Below are 24,744 nucleotides of genomic sequence, written 5' to 3' on the forward strand. Positions count from 1 at the left end.
GTCATCCTATTAATGGCCCATCCTAAATAAGTTAAAACTGTCAGCCTAACTCTGGATAAGTCTTGGCTAGTCTGGATTAGCCAAGACCTTAATAGGCTTTGTGAACACATATTTGCCCCGTTGCTGATACTATAGCTGCTTTGTGTTAACCAGCGTCTCGCTCTGTAAAAACAGCTTAGTCTAGATGGTTAAGCTTTAAAAAAAAATGTGGTTATTAGTAGGGCTGGGTGATATTTCAAATATATTTACAGTGTATATGCACTGATTTTACGTCAAGTATGTGCTATCTTGTCTTTCATCTTCGACGTATGAGAGCATTGTCTCTGGGAATATTCCTATGCTTAAATGTTTTCTAGACAAAATAATTTGCCTAGAAAACATTTTAACTGTATTTTACCCGTTTTATGTCATATATTAAATATCAATTCAATTGGCCACAATGGCACTTTGGTGGAAAAAAGGGGGGGTGTTTATATGAATGTATCTCTGAAGAGAACCTTCAGAAGTCTTCAGAAAAGGTTTAAAGAGATTTTTTTGTTTTATCTGATAAAGTAGAGTTTCTGATAAAGTCCTTACTGGAGAAACCGCTAGTTTTAACACTCGGTGCCTCCTGCTGGCAGAGAATGAGTTTGCATTTTCAATAAGCCCGTCTCCAGCAACATTTTTTTCAGTTTTTGTTGATTTTTCTGCCGCCACACAAAGCGCTTTATACCATTTCTTTCTGGCTGAAGCAGAAGCAAAAACTTTTCTATTCCAAAAACTATTCTATTCAAAAGCTTGGAACTTGGAAAAATGTAATACTTTTTATTTAGCAAGGGTACCTGATAAAGGCATTTATAATGTTAAAAAAGATTTCTGTTTCAGATTTATAGCCTGTTCGCTGTTCTATTTTCAGTGGGCTGCAAAATTTTAAATAACGGCAAACATTTTAATTGCAGATTTTTTTCTTCTAAGGTTGATGGTTTAACAATAAATGTTTTTGCAAAAAAAAATGTAGGTTTTTAAATTTCCTGTTTTCTGCGCTCTAGTAATGTGCTGTTTATATTGTTTGAAAGCAGAGTTTTTACGTAGCTGTGACCTTTTGAACTGAAATCTGGTTATGTCATTCACAATGGGAGATATTAAATCATTTCAGTTGCACAGAGGGACATATTTTCTGTGTAACCTCTGAAAATAAAGTAGTATAGTTTTTAGTCTTTAACCAACCTTAACGGGAAGTACAGGAGATTGGGCTTGCTTCTGGAGATAAAGGTTTAGGTACTGTAAAGGTTTGTTAGGTCTGGGAAAAAAATAGGTTATGATGTTTTAAAATATTAAAATGTTAATGTCGAAATATTCTGGTCAACTTCCCTGCAGTTAAAAAAGTTTGTATTTGGTGTATTAAGAGGTTAGTCTGTGTTGGTGAGCATTTTCAATCTTCTCAGAAGTTTTTAGGTTATACACATTCAAAAGTTTGGTAGCAACAAAACACCATCAAGCTTGATTGCTCATTTAAGAAATTCCCAGAGATTCCTAATTATGCAATCAAGAAGCATTCAAAAATATGCTGCATCTTGCTGCCATCTTATGGGATCCACGTATGAGATCTTGTGGTCTCATGCATGCTCTCAATATTGGAGATGTTCTCCTGATGATATAATCATACTGTTAATGTTAACTGTGTTTTATGAACCACGTTTTATGAGATGCTTTCACCCATGCAACTTGAAAATAAATGGACAAGCATGTTGTAGTGGATTTAATGGACTGTTCATTATTGCATATATCGCGTATTGCATAATGCTATCGTATGGGCATAAGATGTTTGGCCTAGTTCAAATTTCGTTCACAAACTCGTTCTAGTCGTCGTATTGTAACTCGTCCTAATCCTCTTCTTCACCCATTTGACCCCCGCTCTGTAAAGAGTCCGTTTTATCCAGTTTCTCGACGGCTTAGTTTGACAGGGCCACGACTTCCTGCCAGTGCCATTCATTTTGTCTCTCGCTTCACTGAGCTGGCCACTCCACCCTTTTCCGCTGTCAATGCGGTCTGTTTTGCCCCCGGTCTGCCCTGAAGCCCTTATCAGGCTATGGAAGGGCCAGGTGCACTGGGCCTTGTCAGTCTCTGTACTTGGTCAAAACAGATTAAAGCTACAATTCGTCCCCCAAAATGAAGTATCCTCTATTGGAACAGACAGTATTATAGAAGTGGTTCTGGTCTGTAACCGGTGCAGGGCTTTTTGCACTGGGCTGCGTGTTTTTATTACTAGTTAATGGTTTGAAGTGAGAAGTTGTATAAGGGTCTCTGGTGACGTACTTGCACTATTCTGGCTTCAACCTTGAAGATTTTATAATGATGAGTTGAATGACCGCTGCAGCAGTTTTAATCATCAATCCCCAATCAAGCATCCAACACTGCAGTTGTCATTTTAGTATCCTTCTACATGTTATAGCACTTATTCATGTTTTGAATAAGCTTTTATTTAAAATTCTGTAGTTATGTTTTCATTTAATTTCTATTTTTTAATGCTTATGTATAGCTTTTCAGTTTTAGATTTGCAATTTTACTAATTAACTTTTAACTTTTTTTTTTTGTTTCCAAGGCAACATTTCTAATTTTAAGTCATTAATGTAAAATTTATTTTACTTCAGAGATATTTTTTTGTTGTGATAAATGTGTAGTATTTATTCTTTGTGTGTTTATGTATGTGTAGATGTACTTTCTTAGTCCTGCTTGTAATGTCTCGGTTTAATGAAATAAACTAAACAAGCCAAGAGGTCAGTCTGTGACGTTTAGATCCTCTGTTGGTCACAAGTCTTCTTGTTATACAGATTCACGCGTCAGAGTTTAAACTTTGGTCTGCAGCAGAATGTGAAATTTTCATTCTCATGCGTATGAGTGGAGCGCAATTTTATAGTTTCGCCGCATTTGCGCTAAACCTCTTCTTTTAAGGGTAGGTCGGCCAGTGTCACAGATGAATGTGAACCACAAAACCAGCCGATTTGATTTCTGCTTTTTACGTACCAAAAATGGCCTGCTGATTTGGTGCGAGTTTGCATTGTTGACAGCATGTTAGCATTGGTAGCAGTTGTTCTGGAGTGCTCCGTTCCTGGCTGTCCTACTGAAGATTAAACTTAGCTTCTGATGGCCACATCATGTTTTCAGTAAGGGCCTTGGCTTCTACACGCTTTCACTTTCAATTGAGGTGCTCCCAGGGCACATCTGTCTTGGGTTTTTTTTTTTTTTTTTTTTTTATAAGCAGTCCTTTAACGAAACCCTGCTTTGTTTTCAGAGCAACACTTGAACTGTTCTCCGATCAGTGGCCCTTCCAGGCAAGGCTTTACGGTGGTTTCCATGGCCAGTGCAAACAAGAGGATTTGCACTTTGGACTTCCACCTAGCAGGTGATGAAACTCTTGGCCGGCATGTGCATCAGGTGTCTGCGCAGGGCTTTTGTTTGATTGCGACCCACCGTCGCAGGGCATAATGGATATGTGAACGTGCTGTGACATCCGTCATGATCAAATAAGGCAATGCAGTCATGACTGTGCCTCTGTGACGAGCCGCTGTGACATGCCCGTCTAGAGCTGGAGGGTTGCTTCCTGTCACTCCTGTCCATGTTAGGAGAGCTGATAGACCGAGTTTATCACAAAACCACCCGCTTGGTGAGCAGTGGGTCTCTGCTGGATGTTAGTGCCATTCATTGAGATGATGTTTTTATTTTTTTTTTCATCTCTACCAGGAACTAGGATACTCAATAAAAATCTCCAAGATTCACATTTAGCTAAATTGATGGCAGTATTTTGTCAGCCCATTCAATCTGTTAGACTGTCTCAGCCTCACTTTCACGTGTATTTAAGATTCAAATAAGAGGAAGTGGAATGTATTGAATTCCAAGAGATTCAACAGGCATTTTAAAAAATGATTGTTCATTCCGTAATGTATGTAAATTCTGCCGTTATTACTCCTCCTTATACCTTTTCAAATATGTATGATGTTAGTTTTTTTTTTATAGAATGAAAATTAATGGTACAGTGTGGTTTGGTGAGTAAACATATGGATTATAAGTATTGTATAGTCTTCAAACGTCAGATCTTACATTTTTTTCTTTTAAACTTTGAAATAAAAATTTGACTAAGTTTCACTTTATTGAAATTTCAGTAAATAGTAATTCATTATAATCTGCCTAGTTTAATCAAATCCTGTGTTCTATGTCAGTCAAATTTAATTGAATTCTGCAAATCACTTCTGAATGTAATGGGTTTTTTTTGAAGATAGCTTTAAAAGTGAAGATTCTGCCTCTTTTGGTCATCAGTGACCTCATGAGCAATTTGTTTATAAATATTGAGCATGACACATAGTTTTTTGACTGGGATAATGGACGCCAGGTTGTTGTTTTAGTCAGCTGTTGTAGGTTTGATGACATATTTATAAGTGTTAGGAAGTGGTTTGTATATTTGTTTGACATCAGGAAAAAAGGAACTTCAGTTGACATATGCTTTGTGGCACAGTTTCAGCAGCAGTCTACATTTGTATTATGACATGGACTAACTAGGTTTGGACAGATTTTTTTGGGCTTCTCTATTTATCCAGATATTCAGTTTTTGTTAAGGATTTATTTTTATCATTTTATGTTTTTGTTTAGTTTTTTTATTTAGAAGGGAGGATGGATTTGAACTCGGGATTACCAAAGTGCAACCGAAGACTAGAGAAATACAAAGATGCTTTACTTTACTTTTGAATGGGAGAAAGTGCAACGCACATTTCTAAACGAGAGCGCCAATTGTTAAAAGTCACTGCAGCGGCCGTTAGAAGCTCTGATTCCCATAGAAACCTGAGACTTGCGTGCGCGGTTAAAAACTCGTTGGAGCTATGCTTGCGCATCGGATGGTCTAAGCTTTTTAAACGCTATTTAGGCATTAGAAAGAACATTGGTTGAGCAGGTAATTTCAGATTTTGTTGCTGATTTGAAATATATAATTTAATTGTGAGCTGCTTTTGAGACTTTAGGATTCCCCCATTCATTTAGATAAGACTTGGTCTTGTTTGAGCTGTCCAGAGATTTTCCAAATATGGTGGCCGAGTGAACAGACTTTCCTTAAAATGACTTTTGTACAACAGCTTTCTAGCTGCCTACCAACACTTATCAAGATACTTTGTATATACGTATAATGCAAGTACATTTTCGCGCACCTGTGGAAAAGGTCTCAAATGCACCCTCACAAAATCTGCCCTGGCATTTTGTAAATATTTATCCTGCCTACATTCATTCTTCTGTGAGTCCTTTCTGGCCTGTATCAGAGTTTTGCATGACAGCGGGTAAGTGGAATCCTGAAGTGTCCCTAACGGTAGGTGATCTACTCTTTAATGAGGCTGAATTTTAATTGGCTGTGATTCCCTGCTGTTCCTCTTACATAAGCAGCCCCGCATCCTAACCGGCCTGTAGAGAGCGCTGTTGTCAGAATGCACATGCTGCCGCCGCACACGACGCCTATGGCCGAACGAGGCCAGGAGGTCTCGGAGGGGAGCTGAGTGAAAGCGAAGTGATGCAAGCCTGTGGTGCCTTGCCTTCACAATGCTCAGAGAAATTTGTGAATATCTCCATCCCAAACCTGTCTTGCAGTGAGATGTCTATGTAAAGAATCTCGTTTTCTCTGACACGCGTGTATTTATAGACCTATTCTCTGATATCCTTGATGAAGTTCTTCAAGGAGGTTAACTGGCCTGAGTTCGCCCGCTGCTCCCCTTGTGACAGTATTTATAGAACAGGTGCCATTCTCCAACCACGCCACAGAGACCTGCAGGGATGGATGGCACTCGCATGTCATTCATTTCCTCAATTTTCTTCTCCTCAAGCTCAGCCGCTTTATGCAACAAACAGAAATTGGGCGGCCAAAAAATATGACTACGGTGACCATGTATCTAATTATGCACTGCAAACCTTGAATGGCCTTTCTTGTCAGCCGCGTTGCATGCGTACACGCTTTTCCTTTTCTTATCCTTGACACATTTAACGGATCAATTTCCTCGCAAAGTAGGCCAAAGAAACGCAAGCCCACTAAAGGGTAGGAACCGACGAGAGAATGGGAGCTTTTAGCGAGTAGATGTGGAATACAGGCAGTCTCGTCAGTAGCAAACGTTCGGTCACTAGTCAAACGGGGCTTGATCACCGATGACTGACCGTGAACATCCCAATCATTTTAGTATAATGAAGAGATTGAACTTGGCATGGTTTGCCTCACCATTGGCTTATTGCTGGTGTAATTTGAGGAATGCTTGGTGGTTCATCTACAGGTTTGATGTCAAGGTTTGTGCTTCAATTGAATTGAAAATGGCTTTTCTATATCAGTTTACGTACTTTAAGAATGAAAAAGAATTCAAATGTTTAGAAAATTAAATTATGTAGCTACAGTTTTTATTTAAAAAAGCTACGTTTGTCAATGCATAGTTGAAATGTTGGCTTGATTTTTAAAATCTTGTTTAAAAAAAAAAATAATAATAATTTGATGGAGATTATTTTATATTATATTATTAGTTTGATGTTTTACCATATTTAATACATTCACTTTCGTGTTTCATAGTTGAAGAGCACTTCATTTTCTGAGAATGCATCACCAGTATTCACTTTCTTTGAATTTCTACAGTTCACTGTAGTCCTGTTCTTGTCATTCTAACTCAACATCCTGTGTTGTGGGCAGCTCATTTATGCTGGTGACCAGCAGTCATATGCTGTGTTTTGGATGGTGATTTACATCGTTGAACGTTGCATGGAAAATACTATTTTCTTCAGTATTTTTGTCTTGTTTTCCAGTAAATCTAACATTTTAAACGATGCTTTTATTTATGCAGGAACGATTTGCCTGTGGGGTTGGAAAAATAAACTTGTTTTGCCTTTTTTATTTTTCTTACCCCATTGGATTTTTTAGTTTGTTGTATGCATACAGAACAATAAAATTATGCTTGAATCCTCTAAAAACCCAGACTTATGTAGTTTGAATTTGCCATTAACCGTATTTCAAGTATGTTTCGAGATGTTTACAGGTAAGCCAGACATCGTAGTTATGCTGGTCTGGTGCAGACAGGCATCAATTTTTTTTCAACGCTTTTGTCTTGAAGAATAACGTGTCGAATCTGGGTTTTGTTTATGTCCGTTACTGTTCTTTTGTAGAATGGAAAGACTTCTTTAATTGTTATTGGCTCTGTCCCTGCAGCATTTCCTGTTTTCCTGTAGTAGCGTTGAGGCATGGAGTGTCCCTGGTTTTCAGCATTTCCCTCCATCACTCATAAAGAGCAATGGGAACGGGAGGCGACGCTGCCCATCTACAAGTAGCTATTCATTAACATTACATTCCATTCAGACAGCAGCTTTAACTAGGAATCATAAGGCAACTAGTGTGAGGAACCACATACTTTGTGAAAAGACAGGCGGCTCCAAATTGAACACTTGAGGCATATTAAGGCTGGTAAAATAGTCTTTGTTTCCATTAATAACCTTTTGCTAAGCAGCCTAGACATTTTTGTGGACTACATGTCCGTCTGACATAAGAGTAGCTTCGTTTGTATACATTAAAAGGTGCTTACACAAATTCCTCGGTTTCACCAACTCATTTTGGCCTCTTGAGAGCTTCGTTTTATGAAGTTCTTCTGCAAATTCTATTGATTTATGGGATCGTAGGAATATGGCTATGCATTATGTTGTCAGGCAGGGTGTGTCGGTAAAATCATGCTCATAATGTTATGGTGGCATTCTGTTTACAAATAAACTTCCATCATCTGGACATGTTAGTTCTGTGTAAATGATATATTTTTAAAATAATTTCTCAGGCATATAGCAACACTCACAAAACCCCTCAAAAACAGCTTGTAGTAATGACTTTAGTGCCGTCAGGCACCACTTATATTTTCCTACTTGTTTTGCTCATTTTTGTTTAAGTTTGACAGAAGTCACGACTATTGTTATTAGTTTGTCCTTCACTTTTTCTATTTGAAACGCATAATCAAGTGTCAAAGGTCAGAAGCATGTCGAATTTTGGAGGGTTTTAAATGGCTTCTTTTTCCAGTAATGTAGCAAACATCTGTTACAGTGTCTTTTGTTACGTGCAACCATTGTACATTAATGGTTGTATTAGAATGAATTAAAACAGCTTATTTTCATCAAGTTCATAGTTAATGCTTTCAGGTCTGTAATAATAATTAAAATGAGTGAAACTTGTAACTCATTGTTAAACATCGTCTTGCTGACATTAAGCCATATTTTATGTATTTTAAGACATCTGTTATGTGTTTATTTGATCATAAGAAAAAAAAAAAGTTAAATATTGTTGCAATTTAAAATAACGTTTTCCATTTGAATATAGTTCAAAATATAATGTATTCCTCCAAACGCTAGGCTAAATTTCCATATAGCCTTTGGGAAGGTGCTCAAGAAACAAGTTCATAAATATTGGCAACAAATTAGTAACCCATATTTCTGGATTTTTGATCCATGGGATTTTGTCGTTGTTAAAAACATTGGAAATGCTTTATTGGCTGAACCAATTCAGTCTACCAGTATTGCATCTGTGCAAAATGAGATCCATTGCAGCCCGTATTAATGCACGTTTATGAGTCAAGCTGTGAGATGCGTTGACCTTCGGGAGAAAGTTTACCACGGCCTGTGCTATTCGAGTTCACACAGTCAAATAAAATAACCGAGCACTTCCTTTTTGAATCATGTAAACCTCAGTAGGTAATCTCTGCCTCTCATGCAAATTCTGTGGCTGCTGTTTATCTGATACGCTCACCTCAAACGGCTCACTGCGGTTACGGCGCGCTTCGAAAGGCCTGCTGGCTAGAAGTTGCATGCTTTCCAGGAGCAGCCACGTCACTTCCCCCTTACGGTCTGGGCGTTTGCAGTGATTCAAACCTGTGCTGACCGCAGGGTCAGTGTAACGTTCAGAGGAGGGAGTGCCGTGGAAGTGGGTGCAGCTTGTTGTGCGTAAAGCAGGAAATGCTTTATTAAAATGGAGCCACATTTGCCGCTTGACCCCGTTTTTTTTTTTTTTTTTTTTTACCAGATTTCTGTTTCTATCTCCCCTCCTCTTCCCAGCATCATCTCCTCGCTTGACTGCAGTGAAGTGATAAAGAGAGAAGTGCTCTTGTTTTATACGTACGCTCAGGGATTGACGTGGTGGTTTGGAGGGGGGGGGTTTGGCCCGTCGCTATGGCAACAGCACAGTTTCTCGGCTCCGTCCGCCCACGTGGTTCTCGCTGTGCGTGCGTTGGCCTCTTTTCCCCCCCGCCACACATAGTCGCACGGTTTCAGGCCGGTCTCTGAATGAGACTCCTGCAGGACTTGAGGGACAGTTGTAGCCTAGATTAGAGTGACTTTTCTGGCTCGCGCGCTCAACTGCTGCCAGCGTCTCTGGTGTTATACGGGCCACTCGTGCTGGGCTGTAGCCCGAGGTGCCGCCATATCCTACATCCCAAACTGCTCTTCTATTTCCACTGTTCTTGGAGTAATTATTGGGACTATGAATTGGCAAGTGGTTTTGGGATGCTGTTCAGCCCAGATTCTGTGAGTTTTACCTGATTAAGTTGACTAGGAAATGGCGATTGTATAGACGGACATTGTTGAACTAGAATGAGAGAGTTTTTAGATCCGAACATTGATTACAATGTTGCTGAACTGCAATCTAAAATCCATATATTCGCAAATATGATGTTTTATTCAGAATATACTATGTGCACTACTAGGCGTGTGACAGATGAGATACTACTTTTTTCTTTATTTTAGTTTAGGTTAGTTTAAAAGCTGTTTTATTAACCGTTTTTTGCTGATGAAACATATTCATTCATGTTTATATCGCATGGAAACTAGTAGTAAAGGGAGTTTTTTTGTTCACTTGCCAAGGCTACATTTATTTGATCAAAAATACAGAATAAAATATTAAAATAACTGTATTTTAATATGTGACGGAGCACAAAACCAATCATAAGTGTACATTTTTTTAAACTGAAATTCATACATAATCTGAAAGCTGAATAAACAAGCTTTTCATTGAGGTTTGGGTTTTTTAGGATAGGATCACATTTGTCAGAGATTTAACTATTTCTGGGGATCTCAACCCTGGTCCTGGAGGGCCGCTATCCCGAGGGGTTTGGCTCCAACCTCAGTCAAACTCCTGTAGCTTACTAGTAATACTGAACAGATTAGTTAGTTGGTTTAGGAGTGATTTGATTAGGGTTGGAGCTCATATTTGCAGGACAGTAGCCCTCGAGGACCAGGTTTAAAAAAAAAAAGAAAAAAAAGCTTGAACTATTTGAAAATCTGGAATCTGAGGGTGCGAAAACATTTTAATATTTGAGAGATCACTTTTAAAATAGTCTAAATGTAGTTTTAGCAATATGTATTGTTAATCAAAAATGATGAAATGTAGAGAGAAATGTACAAAATAAATGTACGAAATATCTTCATGGAACATGATCTTTACTTAGTATCATAGTTTTATATAAAGAAAAAAAAAATCAATAATTTCGACTCATACTGTATTGTCTATTTCTACAAATATGCTTGTTTTGTGCTCCAAGGTCAAATTTTGTAGAATGTAATTTATTCTTTTTGAGTTTAGTTTTTTTCCTGGTTTTGTGAGTGTAATTCACCAGTCACTCATTACGAGTACATTTTCAAAATTGATAAGTCACGTATCTGCTTCCATTGACGTTGTTTTTTTTGTGCTCTGTCATAACTGTACTTTTCTTTGCCCCATAAAAAGTGCAAACATACTCTTTCCCTCCCTAGTTCTCCAGCTGAGCCGCTCGTCCAGCCGACCGGTCCTGTGTTTGGTTTTTTAAAGGAACTGAAGCCGAAGCGTGACCGCAGGCCTGCACCGTACCGGCTGGAGACGATAATAGCTGCCCCCTTATTTCTAGGTCGTTTCAAAAAATAGCATAGAGAAACATTTGAGTTATGAATATGCCTAATACTGGACGAGGAGGAGGAGGAGGGCCGGCTGTTTAGAGCAGCTAAACGACTGATTTAAGAGGAGCGGCTGTCCGTCCTCGTACGCGAAGCGGGAGGCTGCAGGAAGGGTGGAGTGTATGTCGGGGGGTGTTGTAATCTTGTGACAGGGTCACGAGAAATAAATCAGATGCTTTAAATTATTCTATTTCTCTTCCCCGGCTCGTCTGGGAAGGGTTTGGAGGAGGAACCGCTCGCTCCGTGAATGAATGAGTGTGTTTAGAGCTCGGTCGGAGGAAACGCCATATTTAATTTGACGTGAACGAAAGCAGCGCTGTGAGGGACAGAAGTACAGACCGTTCAGTGTCGTTCTGGCCTGAGGTCACGGCTAAAATCAGCGCGATTAAAGGCAACGATTAGTCCGTGACGAAAAAAAGCTACGGATCAAAACCATATTTATCTATGTCTATCGTTCTATTATTCAGTGTATCGTTGAGTCACTCTTGTTCTGTCTGTCCCTCTGTCTACATAGTTTTATATATAATTTTTTTTAGCAACGATTAGTCTGATAAAGCTACTGATCAAAACGAATCATTTTCAAGTTCAACTATCATTATGTTTAGCGTTGTGTCTATCGTTTCACCCGTCGTTCCATCTATTCTGATTCCATCATTTTGCCATTCTTTGTCGTTTTGTGTTCAATCTATATCCGTCTGTGTCTCCGTTTATTCTATCTGTATTCTGTGTTTTACCATCCTGTTTATTCCTTCCAGCAATCCATCCATTTCTTGTTCGTCTGTTGTTCTGGTGTTCTGTTTATCTAGTTTGTCTATCTCCTAGTACCGTTGCATTTACCGTTCTATTCTTCTGTTAATCTGTTTATCTCATTTTCTGTACCCATCTATCTGATTGCGAAATGTGACAAAGTTCACGTTGCACTGCAGCAGGTGTTTTTTTTTTCGATTTTTCATACTGTAACGGCTCATTCATGAGAGATGCTGATGCGTGTAGTATTTCTGATGGAAACCAAATGCACTAAAACAAACAAAGGGGAGGCATTGTTACTATAGCAACCCAATGACTGGCACTTTGAACCTTGAATGCAGATTGTTTTTCCTTCAAAGCACTGCAAATATTTGTCATCAAACTTTCATTCTTTATAGTCATAGTTCATAAAGGTATAGAACAGCTTGTTTAGCAATGCCGGATGTTTGTGAGTTTTTTATTTTATTTCCCACTTCATTGAAAGTATTTTGTGCACGGGTCTGTTTGGGTTAAAGGTGTGCACGGTGCACTGATATTTAATGAAGATCTCAGTAATGGAATTTAACTGAATTACAGCAGCTTTGAGAAAAGCTCGAGTTTCTGATGAAATCTCTGGCTTTACCGCAGATCTGAGCACACTTTGAGATTTTGTGGAGAAACTGGGATTTTTTTTTTTTTTTTCTTGGGTTAAACATTACAGGAGCAGGAGATATGAAGTCTGCATTTAATCTCTTTACTGTCTTTAAGATACAATTTTGGATTTATTTTTTGCTCGACAGGACTGAAACGTTCAGAAATGAGAATGAGTCACATACTCATTTGGTACTTTCAAAAACATCAGACATATCTATAAAATTCTTTGCTACCTGAAATAAATCATTGGCCATTAGAGCCCAATCTGATATATCTGTTCCCCAAAAAGGCATTTTAATGGACATCTTATAATAAGCCAGGAGTCTCTTGGCATTAATGCATCCCTATATTTGGTTATTTTTTTTATTTATTTATTTTTCCCGTGATCGGGTAAATCCCCTTTTCGCATGCTCTCTGTGTTTAGGACATTTCCTGGTCGTGCGGGCAGCAAAAACACATTTTCTGCTTTTGCGCAAAGATGCAATTAGAAACCGCTCAGCTGAAAGATAAAACAATTAAACCGTGTTTTGCGGTTTGCATGCGAGTTTTGATCGATGCTCGGATACTGTAATTTGATGCAGTTGGATTTGCATCTGTTTAGCATGGGAAGCAAATGCTGTTTGACCTGTTTGATATGAAGCACATTGACTCTCCAGGGATTGAGCCCTGTCATAACATAATCAGCACTGACCCATTAAAAACCAGCTTGGGTTGAACTCTTCGTTTTGCTTTTGAAAAGCGCTGTACACTTCTCTTTGGGTTAAACCTCGGGTGTTGCCACTTCAGTTGTCTAATGCATCACTCCTTAATGTGTTTCCATTTTGAACGTGCTACATAATCAGCGCGTTTAATGGTGATCTCCATTAGCGGGAATCCACTGAGAGAAAAGAGAAAAATAACGTTCTCTTTTGGCTTCTCCTAAAATACTTGATTTCCGTAGTTTGTATTTGGTACTTGTAATATCTGCAGAGAGATTGTTGAATTTGACCTGTATGATTGTGAAGAGCAGAATCATTTTTGTATTTGCAGTAAGCGCACTATAGTGTTTCTTTCTGTAAGTCAAACTGTATTGTAATTGCCATTTTTTATTTATTTTTTTCTTCTGCATTGACACTACAAAACCTTTAAAAAATTGTAAAAAGATTTTAAATGTTAGACAAAAATTATAACTAAATATATTATATTAAAATAAATTGTTTACTTATTCTACATTTACATAAAAATATCATAAGTGTTTGTTAAAAATAAAAATTTGTATATATTGAGGATAACATTATAAGCCCTTCGCCCAATGTCGTGAAACTTTCAGTGGTTTTCTAAAAAGATTTGAAATATCGTGTGGCTTTTTTTTATCACCTAAAAAGCAACATATCAGACCAAGAAAATATTAGCTTGTAAAAGGTTGACCCTGCCCATTAAATGCAGCCTTTCTTGTTGAAAGAGAATGTTTATTGCTCTTTTATAAGATAAAGTGCTCCATTAAGTGGTTATGAAGAACAATATTATAAACCGCTTTGCACATGACTAGCAATATCTTTTAAGGAGCAAAATATAACATTTGCACCATGTAAAAAGCAAATGCTGATTGAAAATTAGTTTTAGGTAGTTGAGTTTCGAATTTTTGCGGATAGTCAAAAATGCAGGTGGGGTATTGTTTGGGAAACCTGTTAGTGGGGCTTGGCATTGCCTGGTGGACGATAAAAGCTGCAGAAAAATCTAGTAGGTTTTGTGCTGCAAGTAGCATTGAAAATCTCTCAAAGCAGCTTTAACTGCAGCAGCACATTTACATTCCTCAGAGCCTCAACGTTTTTCCAAAAACCGAGTAGGATTTGGCTTTATTTGTACAGATATGCTCGTGCCCCTTTGCTGATCGCTTCACTTCCTGCAGTCACAGAGGGGATGAAGGACTCCTCTCATTCTGAAAAAGCAGCCTTCCTTTGAAATCCTCACTCGGCTGAACCGAGAAGCATAACAGGAGTGTTACGTAACGAGAGAGGGAAGGAGAAAGAGCTTTTAATTGTGTGTAAATCAGAGGGGGTGAGAGGGGATGTTTTGTCTGAGGTTTGTAGTTCAGCAAAAAAAAACTGCATCTTCAGATTTTGTCGGTGTCTCTCGATAGGTTTGCGTTTCCGGTGCCAGAGGTGTTGCTCTTTAGGAAATGTCTGTGGTTTTCCCGCCATAACCTACCCAAGGTTTCACCTCTTTCTGTTGTGGCTACAGTTTAAAAGATGCCGCTTTACTCCTTACGCTCCCCTGAATAACCTTTCAGAGAACAACTCTCGTTTTATTGTAGCGTGAATAACATTTAAAAAAATGTAAACAACCTTTTCCTCCATTGGAAAGAACGTTTTCTTCGTAGAACCATAGATTACCAATAAAGACCATTTATTTTTAAGAATTAGGATCAGAACAGTCATCTTGATCTCATCCGTCTACTATGTGTTTTGGTTGTAGCGCTATTTAAGAGATTCGTGATATTTTATATAAGGGCTTTCTCGTTGAGTACTCTGCTGCATTTGGAAACGTGAGCGTCATTTCGTGTTGACTTTAATCTGTGTTTCAGTATGAGGGTGGGCTGGTGTGTGTGTGGGCGAGTTCACATGTGTGACAGATCATACAAACCCTTTTGAAGTTCAACCCGTACACTGGGCTTCAAAGACAGTCAATATTATTTAGTTGGTTTTATTGTTGTCGTCGTTTTTTGATTACAATGCATTGAATTCATGTAACCCAGGAGTTTTCCCAAGTTACTTGTCAGCTTAACCTGTTACGTGTAAAAAATTTACTTCAAGTACCCACTGATTTATTTATTTATTTAAGTTAATGTTGATGGTTTTTAATTGGAAAATTGCACAGCACATTGCATTTCTAAAATGCATGCGTTAAACTCGCAGTTTATACATAGATGGGGATTGTGAGAAGCAGCGTTTACTGTGAATAGGCACTGTTAATTATATTGATTTCTATTTCATTTCGATTAATTGTTCAGATCCATGCAACTCCCAAGGGTTTGCAAACTGCCGTTATACATCCCATAGACTTGCGTTAAAGTAAGCCATGTAGGTTTTTTTTTTTTTCTTCCTGAAAAAGGACTGGCAGCTAACATCGCACAGGCACGTATTTGCTCTCATTAATTAGAAGTGGCTCTTTTCTCTCAAATGAATGATTTAGAGTTTTTGTTGTTGGTTAATTAAATTATTTCAAGTGTCCTGATTTGCTCTCACACTGTGGCCAAACCACACGTCTGAACGGACGATCGAGACTGAAGGATGCCGTACCAGTGATGTCTAAGATCCAGGGTTTGAACATAAGCCTGACCTCTGACCCTTACCTCCGTTTTAGGCACTGGCGAGAGCGGCAAGAGTACGTTCATCAAACAGATGCGTATCATCCATGGTGCCGGGTACACAGACGAAGACAAACGCGGCTTTACCAAGCTGGTGTACCAGAACATCTTCACCTCCATGCAGGCCATGATCCGCGCCACAGAGACCCTGAAAATCGGCTACAAGTATGAGCAGAACAAGGTGAGAATGATTCGTGTTGATTATTTGTTTCAAGGGTGAACTCATGAACTCATGTTTCACCAAATCAAAAGATGTATCATTTCTGCTCCACTAGTACCACCAAGCTCAATTGCAAAAAACAGCTGTAAATAAATAATTCACCCAAAACTTTAATTTACTCAAAACTCGTTTAAATCTTGGATGGCCTGAGGGTGTTTCTTCATGGTAATAGATCTGGAGCGTTCTATCACTTACCAGTGGATCCTCTGCAGCGAATGGGTGCCGTCAGAATAAGAGTCCAAACAGCTGATAAAAACATGACTGATCCACAAGTAATCCACTCCACTCCATCAGTGCCCTGTGACGTGAGAAGTTGCGTGTTTCTGTGAAGCAAGTTCATTAAGACATTTTAAAGCAACTTCAAACCACTGCATCCAACTAAAATACCACTCCTCTCTCAAGTGAAAAACTTTGTTTGGTCTGAATCAGGTGAGAAATATGCAGATCAGCTAAACTAATATGCAGTTGGATTTTGATGTGGGAGGATAACGGGAGATGGACTTTTTCGTTAAGCATTAATACAGATACTGGCTGGGTTATTTAGCTGGAAGCAACAGTTTGAATTTAAAAGGGTCTTAAAGGGTTAGTTCACCCCAAAATAAAAAATGACTTGCCCTCTTGTCGTCCCAAACTCGTAAGACTTTTGTTCGTTTTCGGAAAACATATTAAGATATATTTGATTAAATCAGAGAGCTATCTGACCCTCTACAGATAGCAACGCAACTGAAATGTTCTCAGCTCCAGAAACGTAGTAAAACAGGATGTGACATAAGTAGCTTGACTTCAGCTTTGCAACGCTACAAGAATACTTTTTTTTTTTCTCTCCCCTGAGTTTTCCTCCATTTTACAGAGAATCTGAGCGCATACGCAATCTTTCCCTTAATCGTAATCTGAGCTTATTATGTTCATGCACGTGCTTTCCCCCTGGACATAAACACAGCTGATTGTCAAATATTTTCTTAAATAAACTCCAAAATGGTGGAGCCCATAACTCGGGGGGAAAAGAATGGTAAATTATGATTTCATTGCACAAAAAAGGACCACTTCAGTACTGAAGGTGAAGCACTGATGTCACATGGACTGTTTTACCAATGTATTTAATACGTTTCTGGACCTAGATCACTTCAGTTTCAGTGTTGCTGTCCTTGGAGGGTCAGATAGCTCTCTGATTTCATTCAAAATATCTTAACTTGTGTTCCAAAGATGAATTAAGGTCTTACGGGTTTCGAACCACACACATTTTGGTGTGAACTAATCTTTCGGTGATGGATTTCTTTCTTACGAACATGCAGCTTATTGCTTCACATGATGCATTTGAGCGGTGCGGATCATTGTGATGTTTTCAATAGCTGTTTGCGCTCTCATTCTGACGGCACCCATTCACTGCAGAGGATGCGTTGCTTGGCAAGTGATGCATTTCTCCAAGTATGCTCCATGAAGAAACCAACGCATCTACATCTTTAAAAAGATTTTGATAAAAATTATTCACAAAACTTTAGCAGTTTTATATTTCATTGCTTCTAAGCAGCCATTTTAACCATTTCTATTATTTTGCTTTGGCGTGGAAACAGAGAAAAGTACATATATTCCATGCGGCCTTACTATTAATAAGATGTCATGCATAATAGAAGCTCCATAATTACAGAAGGGCTGGAGCACGTTTAAAATAGGTTAGATGGAGTATTGCACATCTGCGCTGCTATAGATTGTGATTTTTTTGTTTTTTTCCCCCTCCGTTGCTTTCTTTAAACCGTTCATCTGCTTCGGGCTGCAGGCGAACGCCATGCTGGTGAAAGAGGTGGACATTGAGAAGGTGTCGTCATTCGACCATCCCTACATTAATGCCATTAAGATGCTGTGGTCAGATCCAGGCATTCAAGAGGCCTACGACAGACGCAGAGAGTACCAGCTGTCCGACTCCACAAAATAGTGAGTATATCTGTCATCTATGTATTGAATATGGCATGAATAACAATTACGTAAGCACACTGTTGTGTATCCTCGCAATCTACAGTGAGTGATGTGTTCCTGGTGATATTGTGAATGATTAATAGCTGCATGCTGTTGTACAACATCTGGAATTTTGTCATTGTTTGCTCATCCTCGTGCCATTCCAAACCCGTGACTCTATTTATTCTGTGGAACACTAAACGGGTGTTTTTTTTCCTAAGCAGTTACGATTAATTAGAACTGAGGCTTTCCGGCTTGAACTTTGATTTGACTCGCGTACTCTAGTTAAAACCGAATGCGAGTCTTTAATCACTGATATTCTTATCTCTTATTGGTGGGACTAGTTGCATAGAATTAGTTTGAATAATAATTTTACTGATTTAACGTACTTACATTGTACGTTATATTTAAGGCTTTATAGTGAATGCTTACTGAGTTATAAACAACTGTATAATCTCATTAACATTCATATGGACAGTTTTAATGTTGTATGGTACTTGTTTGTGGTTATAGCTCTTAAGAGTATGATCATTTATAATGCACAATGAACGCAATTCATCCACCTGTTACAAGGGATAGTTATAATGCATTATAAGTCTCATATCTTGCCATTTTTCTTACGTCACTTAAAGCGGACTTATAAGTAATAAAAGTAAACAAAATTCAAACGGCCATAAGATCAGATATCAGATGAAATGAATATGTTTGCTTTGGACATTTGCTTTTTTTTATATCAGTTGGATTATTTTGATGGTAGCTGTTGATAAGTGACTGCTTGTCAAATAGCCTTTATTAGAGTATTAGTAGCGTGTATGCTAAGTATATGCTGACAATTTATTTTGATGGTTCTTCAAACCGAGTATAGGATACTTTTTCAAGTATGTGAACATTCTACCTACCTAAGTCTACTAATGTATAATAAACGTATAATAGCCTCGCAGGAATCACTCAAATAACACTAAAACAGCACCTGACCACTCACAAGATGTTGAAAGGTACTGTGCAGATCTAAAACGATGTCGAAATATGATATAGTCATTATAAATAAAACCGATTTAATATGGTGCTTATTGTGTGTTATAACTAACCATGCTTTTAAGTTATCACAAATGCGTAAATATTATCTCTTAAAAGTGCTTTTGATTATTCATGAGATGTTATAACACATTATAAGGTTTCATTAAAATGCGTTAAGAATACCCTTGTACTGTATTATAAATACAGGTTGCATAGAAAGTGATACTGAATTTTTTCTCAATCACCATTTCTCATGAACTCTGAACGAGTACAATTTTTAGTGAATAACTCGCACAATGCCATCATGTGACTTCAGAAGATTTACAATATAGCACTTGAGTCATATAGGCCGCTTTTATGACGTATTCGAGTCCTGATTAGAGCTTAAAAGCTTGTGCTCCTATTCGTTATAAATGACAAATACAATTCTTAAGGAATTCTCTTAGAGTTAAAAAGTCACGCCGGTATGAAACGGAAGGGGGCGACTACATTTGTTGTTATCCGATATCCAAGATGTTATTAAATCTGGAAAAAGGAGGGGGAAAATCAGTTTCTGTTTAAAAGAATCATTTCTTTCAAAACCTCTACAGCGCGTATAAATCAATCCATGTCTGTTTTAATGTTTCGTGGCCCTTTTTCTGAATGGGTTTTTGTTGATCTAATTGAAGAGTTTGGCGGCAGTCAGTCTTGTCCTATTTCTTTTACTGGCCCAATAAAAGATAGAGGCAGTGCGTGTTTCGCCACATTAATACACACAGATGTACGAAGCTTGGAGTCTGTTCAAGAGTCATCGGCATCGTGTGAATCACACCCCCTGCTGGTTTTCAAAGGTAAAGCAGGTCACGTCAGTGCATCTGGAGTATCTGGGCGACGGCAATAAATGAAACCGATTTACACACATTCAGCTAATAAAATGAGAATCACAATCGTTTGTTTAATCATTTGACTCTTTATTTCTGTAAATGTATAATCAATCTGCTTAGGCGGTGTTGACAAACTATGAAAAGCGTCTTGTTACCAAATGCAGAAGTATTGATATGGACCGGTGAAAATTTTTTAAAAATGTTGGAAATAATTGGGAAAAATGTCAGCTATGCACATGAGAAGATCTGATGTTGTACAAAAGTATATTTGCTTTAAATGTATATTTTGCTATATATATTGTCGTTTAATTGGTTAAACAATTGGTTTAATGGGTAAAATGAAGGCCGGGTATGTATACGGCCTCACCTCTAAATGTAAAGTATTTTGCATAATTAAACGTGCAACATAATGAGGTCATGTGACAACACTGTAGCCAGGCTACTTATTTACATGCTGTTAAAAATCATACTCTGTTTCCAGTCTGCATGTTGCTTGTTAAATTCAGAATTTTTTTGTGCACTAAAAAGTAAAAATGACTAACAAACATGTAATACGACATGTAATACGACATATTTTTTTATCAGGTTTAATTGCATGGAAATATTATCACAATGCAATTAAATATAAATTGTTCTAAAACATTTTAATATTCTTTATTCAGACTTGGCTTTATAGACTTTTTATTTATATCGTTAAATAGCGATTATTCGCATTCAAAATAAGTTATGTGTTTATAATTATGTGTATAATAAATCTGTATATATATAAATACAAACACATGCATGTATTTAAGACAAAAAAAATTATATATTAAATATATTTGTATAATATAACATTTTATATAAATGGATAAAAATACATGTATTTACATATCTGTAATAAATATAGTACACATACATATTATGTACTCAAACGTTTATTTTTGTTGAAATTATTCATTTGTCAGCACTAAAACTTTTTTACAGATTTTTTTTTTTTTTTTCCCCTTTTCTGTCAGCTTTTGCTCAAATAAGCCAATAAAGTGATTCATCGCTACATGCGCCATACTATTTCCCTCATATGTTTTTCAGAAATATTAGATTGCACGCTGTGTACATTCTGAACATAAGTCTACCTTTGACCAGACGCGCGAAACATTTGTCTTCCCTTTTTAGCCATTGTGTTTTTTTAGATTGTCTCACAAGACAGCATAATGAGCATCCTGTTAAGATCTGCTGGTCGGGGACGTCGTCTGCCTCTCGAGGGTTCTGCTGGAAACGTCCTTCACCAGACCACCAGCTTGTCATATAAAGGGGTTAACAATGTTTTCATGGCTCTCTCCTTCTCTTTCTGCAGCTATCTATCTGATCTGGATCGTATCGCCGACCCCTCCTACCTTCCGACCCAGCAGGATGTTCTGAGGGTTCGAATCCCGACCACAGGGATTATCGAATACCCATTCGACCTTCAAAGCATCATTTTCAGGTAGAGGACGCGAAGCAATTATTCATCAGCTTTCGTTTGAAATTTAGGAACTTAGCACCAAATGTAGGTTAGCATTGAGAATACATCCATGGAGAAGAGTTATTAATATTTTCCTGAGCCGAAGACGACTTTCTAGTGTGCGACCTACAAAGATACAGCCCGCATCGCACCCGACATCATTCAAAGTTATCTAAGTTGCACTTCTGTATTTACTGAAACTCACAAATCTCTCATTTTACCTTCAGAGAGAAGCATGGGCTGAAGCACACAAATGTCCAAAATGTTTGTGTACAAAAAAGCACAATAAAAACTGTAATATAAAATATTACAAATACATTATAAATAGTTTTTTTTCCTGTATTTTAATAAAGTAAAGCTTAACTTTCATCATCATTACTCCAACCTTAAGTTCGTGATCATTCTAATATGTATATTTGATACTTACGAAACATTTTTATTAGTATCAGTGTTGAAAAGAATTGCTCTACGAAAGTTTTATTCAACAATATACTTTGAATAGAATGTTCAAAAAACAGAATTTCTTTGAAAATTCTTTTGTAACATAAATACTGGAAGTCTTGGACGGTTTAATGCATCTTTGCTCGATTAAACCTAATAATTTCCTTTAAAACTGTGGTTTTTAATTTTATTTTTTTATGACTTTAAGCTGCTAATTTCTATATGTTTGAAGCATTTTATTGGTAGCACTTTGCTGCTTAGGATGGATTAATTCGTAGTACTTTGTCTTTTGTAAGTCACTTTGGATAAAAGGTGAATGAATAATTGTACATGTAAACATTATTAATATCGATTAATCAGGGGCGTGGCCTGTGTAGACCCCAAAAAAAAGTGTTTGAAGTTTCATGATAAAATATATATAGTTGCGCACATGGATGTTTATGCCAGGCATTTAAAGAGTGCTTATGAAGAGATGCTGAGATTTACGCTGTGTTTTTAAATCGTTCCTGTCTGCGTGATACGAAAATTCGTGAAAACACGCAAGAGATTATTTCTGCCCCCTCTGCCGTATTGACTCTGTAAATGATTACCATCAGCTCCGTGTTCGTTAATCTCTGTAAAACAGTCTTAAACCCTCACGCACCTCGCGTCGAGCTTCCCGGAAGAGCGAAAGTGAGCGCGCACGGCCTCTCTCGCTCTCTCTGTCTGTCCTCCTGCCAAAGTTCGCTAAGTGCGGAGTGAATGTGGAGACTCGTCCTACATTGAAGAGCGTGTGTATGTTCGGAAGTAGGTCACCGAGCCCCTGGCTGAAGGAAATGAGGACGCTTCTATCTGAAGGAGCTTTATTTTGGGCAGCCAATCCTAGAGGGCTTCATTTATCAAAGGCCCCTCTGTGAACTGCTGGCTCAGGACCGGAGCTCTGACTCCGCTAGGGGGCGCCGAAGAAGTCAGCGCACATTTACCATGTTTCTGAAATCTAGGGCTGCGAATAGGTTCGAAAAAGTATGTAATATGTTCTGGTTCGAATATGATTAAAAAACATAGTAGTAGCTGGTATTGGTTCAGATTTAAATGCTTGCCTACTGCATTGTATGCAATATTGCTTACTGTTTTGAAAGTAATATGTAAAAAAGTGGGCTTCGTGAAATGGTTAGTAAACTGTACTATACTATGTTGCTGCATCATGTCTTTTTCTAATTTGTTCATTTCCAAGATTTCAAATATGCACATTTTCAAGATTTTTTATTTATTTTTTTAATTTGTGTCAAATTACATTAAAAAAAGTATTGACATGATGATTATTGGACTGGCTGGATTTAACATGTAACATACAATTAATAACATACAATATATGCTACACTGTACGCATAATGTGACAGATTTTGTTCAGAATTAAATGTCCTCATTAATATTCAGCTATTAATTCAAATGGCTTTAATGCAGATAGGCTTTAAAGAAATTTTAACCGGCATGTAATAGTTCGTCCAATAGGAGTTCGAGCGATTGGTATTGCTTCCACTGCATCCAGCACATTAGAAACTGTAAGGTCTTTGCATTATGGGACATTTTGGTCGTGTGCTGCGCTTTTAAACACGTCTTTTTTTTCATGCATACAGAGCATTTGCATACTGTGCACAGTACAAGCATGAATTATTAATCCATATAATTTCAGTAACGAATCAATAATGCAAATGCCTGCTCTCTTTGTCTTTCAGGATGGTTGATGTAGGGGGTCAGAGGTCAGAGCGCAGGAAGTGGATCCACTGTTTTGAGAATGTGACGTCCATCATGTTCCTGGTGGCTCTGAGCGAGTACGATCAGGTTCTGGTGGAATCGGACAACGAGGTGAGAAACTCATTAAGTCCAGATGTGTTTCACATACTGTTTCTGTGCACCATTCACTGAAAGTGCTTTACATGAAGAGGATTTATAAGATAATCATACAAAAGTACATAGGAAAATCTGTAAATTAAAAGCACATAAAAAATGTAATAAAACATTTATAAAGCTAAATTTTGAGGAATAGCAGGCCATATTCAGTATAAAACAGCAGCAAGCAGCACACAGATAGCTGTTCCTTGAATGTAAACATTTCTTTTCATAAATGATATCTCTGTATTCAAGGCTCTTAAATATTTTATTATTGGTGGTTTCACTGTGCATTTTGGGATATGTGGCAATCCGTTCTTTGTGTCTGTGTTCAGAACCGTATGGAGGAGAGTAAGGCTCTGTTCAGGACGATAATCACATATCCATGGTTCCAAAACTCTTCTGTCATCCTCTTCCTCAACAAAAAGGACCTGCTGGAGGAGAAGATCTCCTACTCCCACCTGGTTGACTACTTCCCAGAGTTTGATGGTATGTTGGGCTTTTTATTTTTTTATTTGTTATTGTTTTTCCATGTTATAGAGCTTAACCGCAGTGAAAAAATGTTTAAAATCTGAATTGTCAAAGGTCATGGAAACTTTTAGTTAATACATTTTATAATCTATACATTGCTGTTTTGTGTAGTGTATTAATGCTTTTATTCAGCAAAGATGTATTACATTGATTTTTGTTTCAAATAAATTAATTTAATTATTTTTTTTAAATAAGTTAAAATAGAAAACAGTTGTTTTAAATTGGAGTATTTCATATTACAGTTTTAATGTATTTTTTTAAAGTATTTTTGCTCCAAATCAAATTCTATGTGACCATGAACCAAAAAAAACAGTATAAAGTGTAAAAAATGTTGAGATATGAAGTTGAGATTCATACATCATGTGAAAGCAGAGTAAATAAGCTTTGGCTGATGTATGTTTTTTGTTTTTTTGTTTGATTTTTAAGATAGGACTATATAGAACTATTTAAAAATCTGGAGGCTGAGGGTGCAAAAAATCAAATATTAATTAAATCTCCTTTTAAATTTGTCAAGATAAAGTCCTTAGAAATGTATATTGCTAATCATAAAGTCAATTTTGATATATTCATGGTAGAAAATGTACAAAATATCTTCATGGAACATGATCTTTAGCTAATATCTGAATGAATTATGGCATAAAAGAAAAAATGGGCATGGGCTGTTGCTAAAAAAATCTACCTGTGCTACTTGAGACTGGTTTTGTGGTCA

The 24,744-nt window shown here is 37.5% G+C and overlaps 1 protein-coding gene across 2 annotated transcripts in view; it reads left to right on the plus strand.

Moving 5' to 3' along the window:
• The window catches only part of gna11b (guanine nucleotide binding protein (G protein), alpha 11b (Gq class)), a 32,849-nt gene that overhangs the window by 2,928 nt on the left and 5,177 nt on the right, over positions 1-24,744 (plus strand). Inside the window, exons 1-6 of one of the 2 annotated variants that reach the window (XM_043233518.1) lie at positions 3,319-3,382; positions 15,658-15,842; positions 17,656-17,810; positions 21,048-21,176; positions 23,351-23,480; positions 23,840-23,993. In XM_043233518.1, coding sequence (XP_043089453.1) covers positions 3,334-3,382; positions 15,658-15,842; positions 17,656-17,810; positions 21,048-21,176; positions 23,351-23,480; positions 23,840-23,993 — 802 coding nt within the window. In that variant the 5' untranslated portion in view covers positions 3,319-3,333. Of the gene's footprint in view, positions 1-3,318; positions 3,383-15,657; positions 15,843-17,655; positions 17,811-21,047; positions 21,177-23,350; positions 23,481-23,839; positions 23,994-24,744 lie in introns of those variants that run through there. The other variant, XM_043233517.1, reaches the window with a different exon arrangement.

The sequence above is a fragment of the Puntigrus tetrazona genome, unplaced genomic scaffold (assembly GCF_018831695.1).
Source record: "Puntigrus tetrazona isolate hp1 unplaced genomic scaffold, ASM1883169v1 S000000846, whole genome shotgun sequence".
In the NCBI taxonomy this organism is placed as follows: Eukaryota; Metazoa; Chordata; class Actinopteri; order Cypriniformes; family Cyprinidae; genus Puntigrus; species Puntigrus tetrazona.